This window comes from Molothrus ater, chromosome 14, assembly GCF_012460135.2.
Source record: "Molothrus ater isolate BHLD 08-10-18 breed brown headed cowbird chromosome 14, BPBGC_Mater_1.1, whole genome shotgun sequence".
NCBI lineage: Eukaryota > Metazoa > Chordata > Aves > Passeriformes > Icteridae > Molothrus > Molothrus ater.
The window spans coordinates 15,566,044-15,581,939 of NC_050491.2; the positions used below are offsets into that span (position 1 = coordinate 15,566,044).

Consider the following 15,896-nt stretch of genomic DNA (forward strand, 5'->3'; position numbering starts at 1 on the left):
AATACAGGGAGTAGCTCAGTGAAAGTTCAAAAAGAGGTCATTTTTCCCTACCAAATAATTGCTTTTCTAATTTGCAAGGAGCGTTTTCTTTCATAAATTCCTGGTAAGATATTTTTCATGCCACTGTGTTACATTATCAGTGTCTATGAGCTGCCTGAATTCCTGAGTAATTATCTGTGATCAGTTATTGTCAGGGATAAATTCATCTGCATGCAAATATCTGAGCATGCACATGCATATTCATGTCACTCTTGTTGACTGAGTTGCTTGAGCAGCCTTCAGCAAATTCACAATCCAAATAGATAAATGAACTTTTTTCATACTCTCATTAATGCCCATTCAAACGAATCTTGTTACTAATTTAATTTCTATATGCTGCTCTGAATTGTTATGAACATGTGGAACATTTCTCCAGAATTGGGGTGGTTTTCATGTGGAGCTACTGCTTCTGCAGGGATCTAAGTTAAATATCTGACCCAAGTGAAAGGGTCAGTGTTGATGTAAGATTTCCAAGACCAGCTTATAGTTTATCCCCTGAATTTTTAATAATGAATCATTGATTCAAATTCTAATTTTGTGGTATGTACTGAATCTCTTTTTCTCTGTAATCTTATATTTCTGCCTTAAAATTCATTTTAAGAAAAACTTAAAAAAATGAGGAAATGAGGCTTTCTAGGGTTGGATGGTTGGTTCTTACACAAAGCTGTTATGAAATAAATAGCAAAGTTTAATTGATCACAAGGTTTTGGTAATGAATAATAAAAGTTGTGGTTATTAAACAGTGCATTGTACATGTACAGCTCCCCTAGACAGTGCAGAGAAAGATGAAAAAAGAGCACTGAACTTTACAGCAAACACTTGAGATGCTTTATCCTTGCCACTGGAGTTCCCTGGATTGGTAACTGGGAATGCAAAGAGGAATTTGGGTGTGATTTAGGTATTTCTGGGACAGAACACATCAACAGTAGCCCAGTGCACACTGGGGAGCAACAGCAGCAGGCTCCTAATGACTCATGCAGGCAGGAATTGCTGATCATCTTTAGAAGTTAGCAGATCACGGTCCAGTATGGTTTTGGAGGAAATGTCTCCTGCCATCCTTTGCTCTTGTTTGTTTATCACAGCATCCCCAGTCAGCAGATTGCTCAGAGCTTCTTTTCCTACACATATGGAAGAGGTCAAGCCACCCTGGCTGTCTGGCTTGCATATGTTTTGTGATGGGAGCCATATGCAGATCAGTCCATCCTTAACACCGAAATAAAATATCGGGAACAATAATCCTGGGGATGTGGAAAAAAGCCACAAAACACCCAAACCCCCTCCATCCTCCTGGGCCTCCCTTTTGCACCCATCAGAAAGGAAATCTGCCACAGCTTTATTTCCCCACTGGTGTTTGAGATGTTCAACGTGCCCAGATGTCAGCTTGGCACTGCCAAACGCTGAGTGGATGCTGCAATGCACCCACCACTTTGTCAGCAGGGTCATGAGGAGGCTGTTCTGGTCATGAGAAGGTTTTGTTATTAATGCTGCTGGGGTATTAAGGTTTTGCCCAAAGAAAAGTATGAGAAACCATCAAATACGTTTAGAAACAAAGAATTTTTTTTAAAATGCAGAATTTCTTCCAGGGATTTTAGATCTAAACTGGTGAAGTCAGAGCTGAGGAGAAAATGTGAATTAGAATCAGAGTTGGAAAGCAGCTCCAAGGGATGCTGCTGAGGTGTGCAGGAAAAGCAGGAAAAGCCTTCTCCCAGAGAAATAAAGTCACAGGTTTGGATCAATTCTCCTGCTTCTGAATCTCAATGGTTCATCACCTCTGCAGAAATAACAATTGGTGGTTCAGATATGTAAATAATCATTTATTATACTTTAAAACTGAAATGAGATATGAGCTCTCCTCTCTTAAATTTTTCCTTTCTTAAAGCTTTGGTGAGAATGGGCATTAGATAGCCAAATAGCTGGGTTGGTGTTTAGATTACTTACAAACAGAATGAAATTAAAATTAAGGGACTTGCTGAATGAGTCCTCAAAAACTATGAAAAATATAAGGAGGTTTCAGACATTAATTAAAATTTCTTCAAGGGGGAGGGGAAAAAAGGAAAAGAGCCAAAATATACATAGGAAAATTGTAATTAAGGCATTCCTTGAGCATGGTCAGCAGACTCAGAGTGGCAGGAACTTTAAAAATGAATGCACTTTCTTTATACTTCATACCATTATGGCAGTCAGGAGTCTGCATAACTGAAGAGCAGATCCCACATTTTTACAGACCTTATCCAAAAATGACATTGGTGATGTGTCACAATGTGCTGGATCTTCTGTGGGACAGTGAGAGAGAACTGTAAAATGCCTTTTCAGAATATGCACACATATCTCTGTCAGGCTGCTCAGTGGATCAGATTGGTTTAATTCTGTGGGACGTTTTTGAAATCGATTCTGTGTGTAATGAGTTTGCTTTCCTCACACATTGTTGGGGTTTGGGCACCTGGCTCCTCTCTCTCCCTGTAGATCCCTGTGCAGCCCTCCACACCCAAACCAGGGAGATGTTCCAGTTTATTCAAGCTCACCCAATTAGAGGAGTATTTGTTTATTCCACAATTGAAATCACGGTGCTTCATTAGGATTAAGCAGAGCAAGGAGGCTTTGTGCAGTTTGCTCAGAGATCTGTGGAAGAGCTGCCAGGTAAAAGCTCTTTATAAAATGCTTAGGCAGGAGATCAGGGATCCTGTTAATTCCTGCTCATCTTAATCAGTCCAGGGCAGGAACTGGTGCCTTGTGCAGCTTTAGGCTGGCCTAGAGTGGGGCAAGCCTTACATAACCTGAGATCCTTGAACAATAAATCTGCATCTCCATCTCTGACCTCATCTGCTGCTTTGCTCTCACCAGCAGCCCAATCACCTGACTCCTAAGCATAAAGTTTAAACATAAACATCTGAAGTCTTTAACATAAAGTTAACAATTTCTTTCAAAACCTTATTTGGAAAAAAATACCTGTTTCAATGGCTGGCCTTACAATCTTTCTGAGTCCAATTTTTAAGGAAAGACTATCAAGTTCTAATTCTTATCTGAAATAAAAATCACATTTGTTAAAAATAAAAAAAAACAAAAACATTCCAGGACACCTTAATTATGCTTGATGACATATCTATATATATAGACATCTATGTATCTAGATATATAGATATCTCAATTGCAGTGTAAATGCTAGCCTTCTTCTGCAGACAAAAAAAAATATAATGCAGATCTTAATTTTTTAAATAGGTTAAAATATTTAATCTTATTTCTAGATCTGCTTAATTTATCTATTTACAAGATAATAGGAAGGTGTGTGGAGTGCTTAGGAGCTCTGTGACACGTTCCAAATTACAGACTCAGGAGACAAAGAATTGTGACACAATTTGCTCCAGCAAGGTGGGATAATTATAATGGAAGGGAGAACAAGGGGGAGGAAAGCTGCACATAAAAAAGCATCGAGGTGTTTCAAATAATAGACTCTAATTTGTACTATGATGTTGCATATTTGCATAGTATTAGCATAGTTATTAATGAACTCCATACTTTTATTTTGATGAAATGTCACGATCTGTGCACATAAACTGTGCTATGATACTGCAGTCAACTGGAATGATGGGCAAATGTTGTTAAAGAGAGGCAGAAGGATGGGGTTTATTATATATTTATGGTATGTTATTATGCTAATTTACTGATTTAGAAGGAGAAAAGCTTTTAAAGAAAAAGCTGAACCAAATTTGGGCCATATTTTACTGGAGCTGCATTCCCCAGCCATGAATGGAAATTCTTTTCCTAATACATTTATGGTTTTCAAAGCAACAGCACTAGGTTTTTATATATACATATAAAATACATAAATTATTGAATAGATCAGTGTATCTATAAATTGAGTGAACTACATCTACCACATTCTCCTTAACAAAACTTTTACTTTCTTTGATTTATTTTAACTTTTTATCAAGTGGTGTCATGACTTGCATCAGATTATAATAATTGTCCCTTTTTTACCATTCAGGAGATTTTAAGTTCTTGGTCCCAGTCTCTAGACCTGAACTTGTGCACTGGTTCATAGGATCTCTAATTTAAAATTTATTTGGCCTTTTTCAAATTGCTATTCAGACAAAGAATGACCAGCCTGTAAATTCCTTTTCAAGAGGAAAAACAGACACACCTGGTGGAAATGCACTTGGGACTTTATGCTATTTCAGTATCTTCAGTTTGAAGTTGTATCATAAAAACTTCACCACAAAAATTCAGTGAAATCAAAGAAGTGCTTACAGAGACAAGTTTTTCAGAATCAGGTTTTTACTGTTTCAAAGCCTCTTAACCTTTAAAAACATCCCTCTAGAAAGGAAATTTAAAAGAAAAAAAATGTGTTTTGACAGTTTTCATTCTATGTATGTGCCAGAAGTATTTTTGCTAAAATCAGAATGCGTGATGAACTGTGACTTTTGCTTTTACAATCAAACAGGCTGTGTTTGCCTGGCTTTATTAAGAGCTGCCTGGCTCCATGCTATCCCCAAAATTCTGATTCTCATGGAGCAGCAGCCAGAGCCCTGGCCCAGCAGGAGCTGCAGATCCCAGCTGGCACTCCCTGGGTTCCCAGGGGACAATCCCAGAGCCCAGAGCTCCTCTGGGGACTTTTCCCAAGGCTCTCAGAGCTGTGACTGAGCCCAGGTGGGACAGGGGTGGCTCCAGGCCCTGGGGACCAGGAGCAGCCTGGAAGGGACCAGGGAGGGAGCAGAGCATCCCCAGGGAGCTGCTGAGCTGCTGCACACCCACAATAAATCAATGTATGGGTGATCTGAGCATGGCTGAATTGGGGAAGAAGTCCCTGGAGACGGAGCTTTTAAATTCCTAATAATTTAGAGCATTCTTAAAGCTTTTGCATGGAATGTAGAAATGGGACTGCAGCTCAATGTTTAGGTTGTGGTGTTTTAAATGCTTTGAATGTTGCAAATTCCATGTAAAGTGCTTGAATTTCAGTCCTTGCTGATTCCTTTCACCTCCTCAGTCAGATCTCCTCTCTGCCCTTTCATTTCTCTTTTATGTTCAGTGAAAATTGTAACAGTTTCAAAGTATGACCTACAGAAAAAGCTGTGTCTGTGCCCATGTGTTTGTATATTTATACATATATATATATATTTAGATACATTGCACTGACTACTCACACGAATGACAACATGAAGAAAAATTACTATAATTAGAAAGAAATCTGTTTTTAAGGTAAGTTAAAGTCATTACTTATGCAATATAAACTATTTAGTTAAAATTACATCCCGTGCCTATTAAATTTCAATGTGCATACATTATTTCTATCTCTGTATGTCACATTACAGCAAAACAATTTCATTATAGCTCTACCTGTAAGAAAAAATGCTGGATGAGGGTTTCCACTGAAGAAATAAACTCTTCATATGCTGCAGGTATTTTTTGCTTGGCTTTTGCTCTTCGGGTGCTGGTGTTAACAAAAAACTGATTAGCACTTGGATATTTTTTCTCCACTATATTCATTTTTTTTTTTTTTATCCTGATGTTGGCTACAATAATTTGGTCTCTTTTGTCTTAGTAGTTAAAATTCTCCCAGATTGCTTTATTAGCATAAAATCCTGCCTGTGATGTTATTGCTTACCTGCAGTAAGGTATGAGAACACCTGAAGCCACAGCTGAAGATTTTTTTTTTCATTCCACTTCTTTGGATATGTAAAAAGCTCAGATTTTATATTGTCAGATGGATACAGAATTTTCTCAATTATTTAAAAATGGAACTTCAAACCAGAATGCACAAAACAGGCAGAGCTTTTAGCTGGAATTGTGACACAGGCACAGGGCAGGAAGGTTCATTGGTGATTGTGTGTTTGGCTATTTCTGCATTTTGGGTTTATGAAATTAAAAAGAGGAGGAGGCAGATTTCAGTTGTAATATTCTTTTTTTAAGATTATCTTTTTGGAGGCAGATTTCAGTTTTTAAAATTCCAATTTTGACTATAGGGAGCATTCAACAACTTCTCTCTTTCGTTGTATCTTTTTTGAAAAACAAGAGTCTGGTTCAGGTTGCTCAGAAAAAAAAAAATGGCATTTTCTCCTGTCACCTGAATTCTACAGTTTCTGACAACAGCCACCTGTTTTCTGCTCTTCAGAAAACCCCATCAGGTGTGAAAGCCCTGGGGGGAATCTGCTCCCTCACCACCTCCAATAACCCCAGCCACCAGCACAGCAGCTCAGCCCAGCAGGAGAGAGAGGGGAACAAGGACAGAGAGCCTGGACATGGAGAATTCCAGGGGAAATAACTAAATTTAAGAGCTGTGCTCTGCAGGCCGCCAGCAGAGTTCTCCTTCCCCAAAGCTGCTGCACACTCACTGAGGAGAGGCACTGCAAGCACAGCTCCACCCTGGGCTTGTGCTGCTGATATTCTTCCCTAATGAGCTTGTCTGCCCCTGATCTCAGCCTCGTGGTTCATTTCTGCCTCCTGAAATCCTCCTCTGCAGCTCCTGTCATGGAATGGGGCACCAGGAGCTGCTGAGCTCCAGCCTGGGACTGGGGATCAGTGTCTGAATAAATCAGATAATCTGTGCAGCTCTTTTCAGGGTGTGCAGGTAATAGTGCTGTCAGTGCAGATACAGAAGTTCTTACTGCTTGAGCTGTGCTTTTGTATGAAATAACTTAAATATTTAACAGATTTTCCAGCCATCTCTTTCTGTGTTCAAGGTGTGCTGTTAGTTTGGCACTTTCTGCAGTGCTCCTGTCCAGGTCCCTTTTTCTGAACTGGAGCATTAGTGACTTCAGGGAACTTTCTATTCTCATTAAGCAGCGTCCTGATCCAGATTTCAGGATAACTTGACAAATTGTGTGGCTGTGTGGTTCTAGACAGGCAACATCTGGGGTTGTTTTTGCAGTCAGGATTCATTCTCTAAACTTGTATATCCAATTCTACTGATTGACTCATTGATGATGGAACAACCTGAAGCATCATGAAACAAAGCCAGGGAATGGAATAACCCTTTCTTTATTTTTCCCTGCTTTTGGAATGAAAAATAATCCTGCCTATGCTAATGGCACCCTCTTACCCCCTTTAGAGCTTTTCTCTTTTATTTTTTGTCGTTCTTTTTAAACCAGTAATTATATCTGGGATTTACAATGCACGAAAGAAATCACCTGAATCTCCTGTCAGGAGCCAGAGTTTTCCAGGCTCAGGAGCATCACTTCCATGGTGGGGCTGACAAGAGCAGCCCATATTTAACTCAGGGGGAGCAGAAAGTGTGGCTGGGAGAGCTGAGGTCTGGCCTGGCAGCTGTGATCATGATTCAGTCTGGCAGCTCTGGGACTCTCTCAGTGACACTATGCAGATGAGGTGCCTGCAGGAATTAGAGGAGATCTGAATTTTGGCAGTGCCATCCACGAGGCTCCTCACCTGCTTAATCATTGCCATAAATTACTATGGTTGTGAAAAAGGAAGGGATGGGACTAATTCAGCTAATGTTGAATTAAGAAATATTTCTTGTTTAGATAAATATTAGTTTTAAAGGTTGTGAGGTTTTAGAGGAGTAAGTAGTTGGTTATAGTTTGTGTAGTTACAAGTTTTTTGTTATAAGGTAATGTAATTTTTTTTAAATTAATATATAGTTGTTATAGGGTTTATTTTGGCTTTTAAACTTATTACTTTTACTTATTTTTGTTGTATTGTGGACACTTTTGTCTAATAGGCTTTTGTTTTACATTATACATGTTTCTCTTATAACTTCTTAACTTTTAGTTTATTCTATACAACTACACTCTTACATTGTAAACTCTGCTATTTCATAGGCACAGTTTTTCACTTAAGGTATATTCTTTCTCATACCTGTAAGTTAGAAATACACATAGTTAGAAATATAAGTTTATGATTTTTTGTTTAATAGCTGTGTATTGTATTTTTACATTAATCTAAGTTTCTTTTCAGGTTGCAGATTAAATTTTTCTGGTTTTTTGATTCCCACAAACAACAATTCTTGGTTTTCAAACATGGCCACTGAATTAGAATTGATGCAGTTTAAATCTGGGGGTTACCCATTTTCTGGCTCTTTTCCCCTCTGGAGCAATCTCCTCCCTTCCCCACCCCTTTGGCTGCTGACCCTGGGAGCCCAAAAGAAGTCACAGCTTCCTTCAGTCCTCTCCACAAATCCTGCCACAGTGGGGTTTGGTGGCAGCAGAGCATCAGGATGTGGGGATATTTTCAAGGTTTATTTGCAAGCACATTTTCACATCTGATGGTTGATTAGAGTTGTTTGATTTAAAAATTAAAATTTTGGATTTAGACACGCTTAAATCTAGAACAACCCAATGTCTCTGTCTTCTACAAAGGCATTGATTTACTGTCACTTTCACAATAGTTTTATCTTTTCCCCTTTATTGTGCCCCACTCAGTCTCAGGTAAACCACTAACTTGCATCAGCACTTCTCCTGTGCTGAAAAATTTCCTTTCATCTTCTGATTGTCTTTATGGATACATTTTATCTACATTTTGCTGTGTTTTCAATTTTATATTGACACTAATTGAGGTTGTCATTGGCATGTAAGCAATAAACTCCAAGATAAAGCAAAGCACTCATTCCCTAGGTGGATTTCCTCACACACATTTCCTGCTCAGTCCTCTCTGTTTTGCAGATTTCTCTGGCTGATTACACTTGCTGGGATCTAAAATACCCTGTGGTATTTATAGACTCAGTGATCAAACTGTGTCCTTTGCTACTTAACTCCTCTTAAAGCTAAGTGACAGGTTTCCAGAGCTTTTATGCAATAAAATATTATTGGGAGAGTTTTTTCCCTGCTTGTTTCCACTGGAATAAGCAACCAGGAGGATCCAGTTCATCATCCTTGCAGTGTGCTGCTGAGTGTGCAGAATGAAACCTGTTCTGGGGGAAACCAGGCCCTGCCCAGCTGGTTGAGAGCTGCAAAAGCATCCCAGTGCATCCACTTAGTCATCATCCTGGCATGAGTGGAAGTCAAGAGGAAAATAGAGCAGGGGAGGGAATTCCTTCAGTGCTGTAATGAGATGTGATATTAAACAGATGACACGCGACTATCACATAGAGCTTGCTCTTTAAACCTTTCAAAATGAGAATTATTTTCTTTGGTTACACCATTGCTAATTCTGTCGTATTTGCTGTTGGGAAAAAAAAAAAAAAAGTTGAAGAGAGTTTTTTCTCATCTGTAGCAATTTAGTCTTGAACTGGATGTTCTGGCCCCTACCACGAAGTTTTAGCTGTGATACAGCCTAACAATGAAATTAATTCTCTCCCTGGTCTTTCAATCTAATTCTCTGCAGTCAGCTAAGGTAGCAAAGTGTTTCATTTCTCCTAGATTTCCCTCCAAGCTGGAGGCAAAGCCTTGAATTATGTCTGAGAGTGAACTTTGACAGAGAGAATGGCTGGCAGGGAAGGCACTGTCCCCAGTGCCAGCTGTCAGAGGTCCAAACACTTCACCAAGTGTTTGTTTGTGCTTTGTTTGCTTTCCATACAACCCAGTTTATAATCTTGTTATTGGTCAGCCTATTTCCCTTTTCTGGAGTTGAAAATTATTATTTCTAGTACAAATATCCACGTTGGCATCTGTCACCTTTCACTTCTTTATTGTCTGCTTTGAGGAGGAAGTCTAGGCAAAAATCTTAATGTGTGATATTCATGATCACCCTCTGTAATATAAGCATAGTTGAAATTACCAGTGGGCAATCAATTCAGGCTCTGAGAGTTGATTTGGTTTAAATGTTCATCAAATTCTTCATGTTCTACATCCTGTGGTGGCTGCAAAAAATCTGGGTTCAACTCAGTGTGTTTGAGACTTTCTGTGTGAATTTGAATTTTTTAATGGATTTGAACTATCTTTATGCTTGTTATCTGAATAGTTTGGTTCATGCAGCTGACCACACACTCTATCCATCTTCTTCTTTCCCCCAGAATTACGGTTTGGAGACTGAAAACCTGAGAACTCTGTCTCACAAGCTGAATGCCTCAGCCAAAAACCTCCAGAACTTCATAACGGGTAGGAGGAGGAGTGGCCACTACGATGGCAGGGCCTCCAGACGGCTGCCAAACGATTTCCTTACCTCTGTAGTTGACCTGATTGGTGCTGCCAAGAACTTACTCGCCTGGCTGGACAGGTAATTAACTGCTCCTCGGTCCCTTGGGCATGAGAATAATCCTTTGGGGAGTTTTGTATTTGTTCTTTCTTTGCCTCTTGGACTCTTTTATTTTAATATTAAAATGGCAGGTCTGGAATTCTAGCTCTAAATTTTTGGAAATTTGTGAAATATTGGAATCAAAATTTAGTACCTTTCTTTGTCAGGAGAGTGTTAAAATTTTCTCTATGTACCTTTTGAGATTCTTTCAGTTGGATTTTTGTGTGAAATGAATATTTCTGTGCTATTCTCACTGCCACAACTGCTAATATCAGAAATTTTAGAATGAAGGGCAAGTAAGGAAACCTTGTGGAGTTTGAGCGATGTTTCAGCCATCAAAATGACACAGAAAAGCTGGAAACTGAGCAAATCAATTAAGAATGTTCAAAATAAATGATAGTACTTGCTTAGTCTGAAAATTAAATGTTCTTATTTATCAGGAGTAGATTGGATGTGTTAGGTACAGGTGTGATGGTTAATGCTCAACAACCAGCATTGGTGTTTTACATTTATCAACTGAGAATTTGATTAAAAGTATCTCTGGGACCTGTGGCAAGACAGAAACCAAGACACAAACCAGAATTTTTCCTGTTTGGAGAAAACAAGCATTGGCTTGTTTTTCTTTGTAGTTCTAGCAGTGAATAGCTTTCTCTGGAATTGGAATGCTCTGGAACATTTAAATGGCACCTTAGAAATCACAGTGAGAGTGAATCACCCTCCTTTACAGGATTTGTATAATCCTGGTGACATCTTCCTAACCTAATGCCAGCAGTCATATTCTCTCAGGCTATGACCTTGTCAGCTCTTATAGATTCAAACGGGGTCAGATTCAGCCAGAATTTGGAAAGCCTGAAGAGAATCTGAGTGTGCAGGAAGCTGTGAGTAAGTGAGCATTACTGGGCTCTCTGAATTAAGGTGCTGATTGCTGCTGAGGAGTGATGTCATACCAGAAATGCCATTTTTTAATAAGCAGTACAAAGAAAATCTGGGCTGCTTATGTTATTTGAAAGCTCCTATTTCTAATCTCCATCAGAGTGAGAACTTCTGATGTTCTGGCCAAAATCCAGTTTGCATCCTGCCTGCGTTATTTTTGTTTCAAAGGTGTATATTACAAAAGTTTTGCAACTTGCTGCTGGAGATTAAAGTGATTTGGCATTTCTGTGCTGTAGAACTCAGCCCTGTATTAGATATATCTGCCTATAATGCAAATTGTGGTCCCTAATTCTGCACAAACCTGTCCTTGCCCTGCCCCAGGTCTCCGTTTGTCAGCGTGACAGAATATTCACTGCTGAAAAACAACATTGTTCAACTGTGCCTGGAACTAACAACCATTGTGCAACAGGTAGGAGTGGCTCTCTGCTCTGAGGCCTTTCACATCACTGCTTGAAAGCTGCAATAGTAAAAATAACTACAGCTCTTACATCAGCAGAAAAGTTGTTACAGCATTACCTCCCTGTTCTTTACTACTCTCATTTTTTTGGGGAGGGACAGGAAGATTTTTGGGGATCCTCCTGAATTGATTGAGGGATGGTGTGAGGTTAAAATGATCCACTTTGCTCTTGAGTGGACTACCATTGAGCATCTCTCCGGTGAAGGCCAATGGTCTTCACCCTCAATCCAAGCTACCGCAATTCCTGTAGAAACACTCGAGAAGGTAAAGGAAGCAGCTGAAAAAGCATTCTTTTCCCCCCAACCTGAGGGGCCTTTTGAGCCCTACAGTAAGATTAAGCAGCTACCATCAGAGCCTTTTTTGAAATTTGTAGAAAGGTTAACTAGAGCCATTGAAATCCAAGTTAAAAAAGAGAATTCAAGGGAAGAGGTTTTAGAGGAAATGGCATCACACTGCAACAGTGGACGATTTCATGTCACCATGTGATTTGCCACCATGCAAGTGTTAGACAGAAGAATAAAGCTACAGTGGGAAACAGCTTAACTACTGCTAGCAGGTTACTCCAGATTGAAATATGTGTGATCCAAAATGCTTTGGGGACAAGTTCTTAAAATGCATACAAATACATCCAGAACCTGCACTGGCTTCTTCACTGAAAGGAGAGCCAACAGCATGGGAGTTTTTAGGGATGAACACAAAATATTCATGGTATTAAACCAATTAACTATAGAACAGATAATGGCAGCAGTGTTATCATCACTGACAGTCATTAGTTAATTGTAATGTACAAGTCCAAAAGTACATAAAAGTCATTTATCTGGCCTTTAGTCCTATGTAATATATAGAATTATAGAATATCCTGGGTTGGAAAGGACCCATCAGAATCAGCAAGTTCAGCTCCTGCACAGACACCCCAAAACTCCCACCCTGTGTCTGAGGGCATTGTCCAAACAATCCTTGAATCAGGCTTGGAGCTTGTGACCCCTATAAGAATAGAATAGAATTAATGGAATACAATATTATAATAACAGTCTCTAGCAATGTCTGCCCCTGAAGTGAGACAAGAGGTGACACACGGGTACTGAAAGACTGAGGGTAAATTAGTTTTACAAATATTTACAATGAGCTGCTCCCCTTGTGAGCAGATAAAATACTGATGAGACAAAAGAGTGTTACTGCAAAATGTGGAGAGGTCATAGAACAGGCAGGGCTGTCTTGGAATGAAGAAAAGGAAAAAGATGAGAGGGTTGAAGGAGGGAAAGCAAGAGGAAAGCTTAGCTTAGGCTCCAGTTGATAGGGGCTCTAGGCTGGGCCTGTCTCCAGTGCAGAGCACTGCCCTGCCTGCCTGTCCTCTGCTGCCACAGATTTCCAGGCACCCTCCCAGCACACCAACACACAACTCAATTTCAAATGTTTTTTGGAGCAGTGATGGAGTAGTAGTTCTGAAAACTCTTTTTCCCCTCCACTTCAATTTTATTTCAGTTCTTGTGGCTAAAGAGCTAAGGCTGATAAATATGTCATTGTATTTTACACTATTATCCTTAATTTATAATAGTCAGCTTTATTGCTCCTGCAAATCCTGTCCTTTATGCATTTTTGCAGCAGAAAACAAAGATCCTTTTTCTCTTTTCTTAGTTTAGAAATTCCTGTGTCTGCATTTAATTATTTATGTATCTTTATTAAGCTTTCTCTTACAAGGTGCTTATAGCACCAGGCTATTTTTGATTTACAGACTAAGCAAAATGAACTTCTCTACAGTATAAAAAGTCCAGGTTCTGACTCTGTCCTTCAGCTGATCTTGCACTTTGTTTGTGTGAGTTTGGTTTTTCCCTGTGGTCCAGGTGAAAACGGAGTAATTTTGAATTGCTGCCTCCACTTCTGTTGTTCATGTCCCAGCTTTTGGCAGATGAAATTCTGTTCTCCTCTCTGAAATTCTGCCAGCAATAGTTGGGTTCTTTGTTTTTTCCAGCTCTTCAGCTCCAGTCCCACAGCTGTCCTCCTTTTGACAACTTAAAAACAATCTTTTAGCATAAACTCCAAGTCATTCCAAGATGAAAAATGCCTGGTTAGTGCACGGGCTATGCTTTGAAAATGCTTCAGGTTACAAATCAAGTTTTGTCTTTTCTTAATCTTATTGTCAGATGTGGCTTTTTTGATGGTTGTCTATTAAGTTCTTTTTATGTTTTATTAAACTTAGCACCAGAAAGAGCAGATAAAACCAAATCAGTCATAGAGAGACAACTTTGCTGTCACTAAATCTGAGAAAAATTGACCCTAATGTGTGAAAGCAGAAATGTCTCACCTAAACCAGAACTGCAGGCTCAGCTGTAGGCTGGAATATGAATTGAAAGGCATAACTAATAGAAACCTGGGTCTCAGATCCTTTCAGATGCTCCTTGTTTTATGAATTATATACATTTTAAATACCTCCTTCAGCCAGAGTGAAAGTAGCAGTCAAGGGTACAGATCTGGCACATTAAGTGGGAAATGTCTTTGACATTTTGTGCAAATTGAACATGGTTTGGGTGCACAACTTGCAGCTGCCACTCCAGGTGAATTTTCTAACAGGGGACATTACCCTGTAACCTTAGTTTAATACAGAAAGTGCTTATGAATCTTCATGCTCAAAAGTCCTGTGTGCTCTGGGTGACATAACCTTAGATCAAATTTATTTTAATGTATTATTACTATTTACATACCATGTAAATGCTATGATGAATAGCCACTTATTTAACTTTAAACAGCATCTGCTCATGCTGGTTAAAAGAAAACCTCATTCTCTAATTTTAGAGGAGATTTACAGCTGTCCATTTCTGTTTGGAAATGTGCTTTATTCTGCTCAGCTTTCTGAACCCTTTTGATCACTGAGTTACTGTAAAAGAATTGTCATGCACAGAGCTGCAGAACCATCCTGATTTTGAGGTGCAATGTCCCATCAAAATGTGTTTATAATAATGTACAAAAAAGCACATTAAACAGAGTATTGAGAGGTTTGAGCTCTCTGCTGCCTTCACCCTGAGCTCCAGCTCAGTTTCAGGTGCACTCACTGCTCTGAAATGGGATCCACCAGAATCACTGAACCAAACTTGGGGTTCAGCACCAAGGCTGCCCTTGGGAAAGGAAGAGGAGCTGAGGATGAATGGCTTTGGGTTTTTGTTCATAAAATGCAGCCATTGGTTAATTTTTCATTGAGTAGGAAGAGTTCCCCAGTCCCAGAGGCAGCTGGGATTCTAATTTTCCCTCCTTCTGTCCAAGATGTTTAAATCTGAGGTAGATGCTTTCGATACACCTGCAGGAACAAACCTTCTCTCAAAAAGAGTCTTTGTTCTTACCAAAGGATGTCAGCACAACTCGGCCTTTCTCCCTCAAAAACCAAACAAAATTCTGCTTGTTCTCCCTTCATTACTGTCTAATTAGCCTCACTGAGAAAAATTCAGATGGATTTATCTTATAATGGATTTTTTTTTTATAATGGATTTTTAAAAGTTATCTTATAATGGATTTTGCCCTATTTTTAGCCAAATACTGTGTTTAGGATGAAGCATGGCTCTTCTGGTGTTTTAAAGCCATCTAGTTTGCACTGCAACTGACAGGAATTGTTGTTTCTTAGTAACTTCTGTGCCTGGTGTAAATTTTAAATCAGCCTCCCCTGAGAAGGTGGTTGGACCAGATAACCTCCAGAGGCCCCTCCACCTGAATTATCCTGTGATTCAGCAGCTGCCATGCAAAACCTGGGTGTTATTTTCAGTTTGAACTTTGCAGACTTCAGCTTTCAGCCCCTCCATCTTATTTTGCTTGCATTTGCTAAAGAACATTTCATCAAACATCTGTTCACACTTTTCTAAAAATGCACTCTGATCAAGTCTCTACCTCTGAACCAAGTAAAATGAGTCAGTTCTATGCACTTGCTATGGTATATTTGCCTAATTCCAGAGTGATCTCTTTCTTTTGAATGTCTGAATTTTACAAGTATTTCATTTTATGCATGCCAGCAATGTATTTTGAAGTATCACTTTGTCATATCCACCATTCAAATGCTGCTGTAGAACTTTCCTCTGGTGTTGTGATGGGAAATGCTCCTTTACAGGGCTTTAGTTTCTTTTCAGTAGTTGACTTAACGCATGCTGTTTTATAGAACTAAGCTAATGAACTCAATATTTTACATTTTTTTATCTTTTAGTTAACTGTCCTCAAGAACTTGCCATAAAACACACTTTATGGTATCTGCAAAATGCTGTGGTACTTGCACTTTTTCCTCTTTCAGAGTTAGAAATTGAAATTTTTCTAGAGCACAAGTCCCACTGACCTTTTCTCTTTATGAATATGCAGAGGAGCAGTTTCACTTTGT

The 15,896-nt window shown here is 39.2% G+C and overlaps 1 protein-coding gene across 1 annotated transcript in view; it reads left to right on the forward strand.

Moving 5' to 3' along the window:
• The window catches only part of LOC118698660 (connector enhancer of kinase suppressor of ras 2-like), a 172,964-nt gene that overhangs the window by 72,511 nt on the left and 84,557 nt on the right, over positions 1 to 15,896 (forward strand). The window contains exons 4-5 of the mRNA XM_054516354.1: positions 9,938 to 10,140; positions 11,413 to 11,500. Of these exons, the coding sequence (XP_054372329.1) occupies positions 9,938 to 10,140; positions 11,413 to 11,500 (291 nt within the window). The remainder of the gene's footprint in view (positions 1 to 9,937; positions 10,141 to 11,412; positions 11,501 to 15,896) is intronic.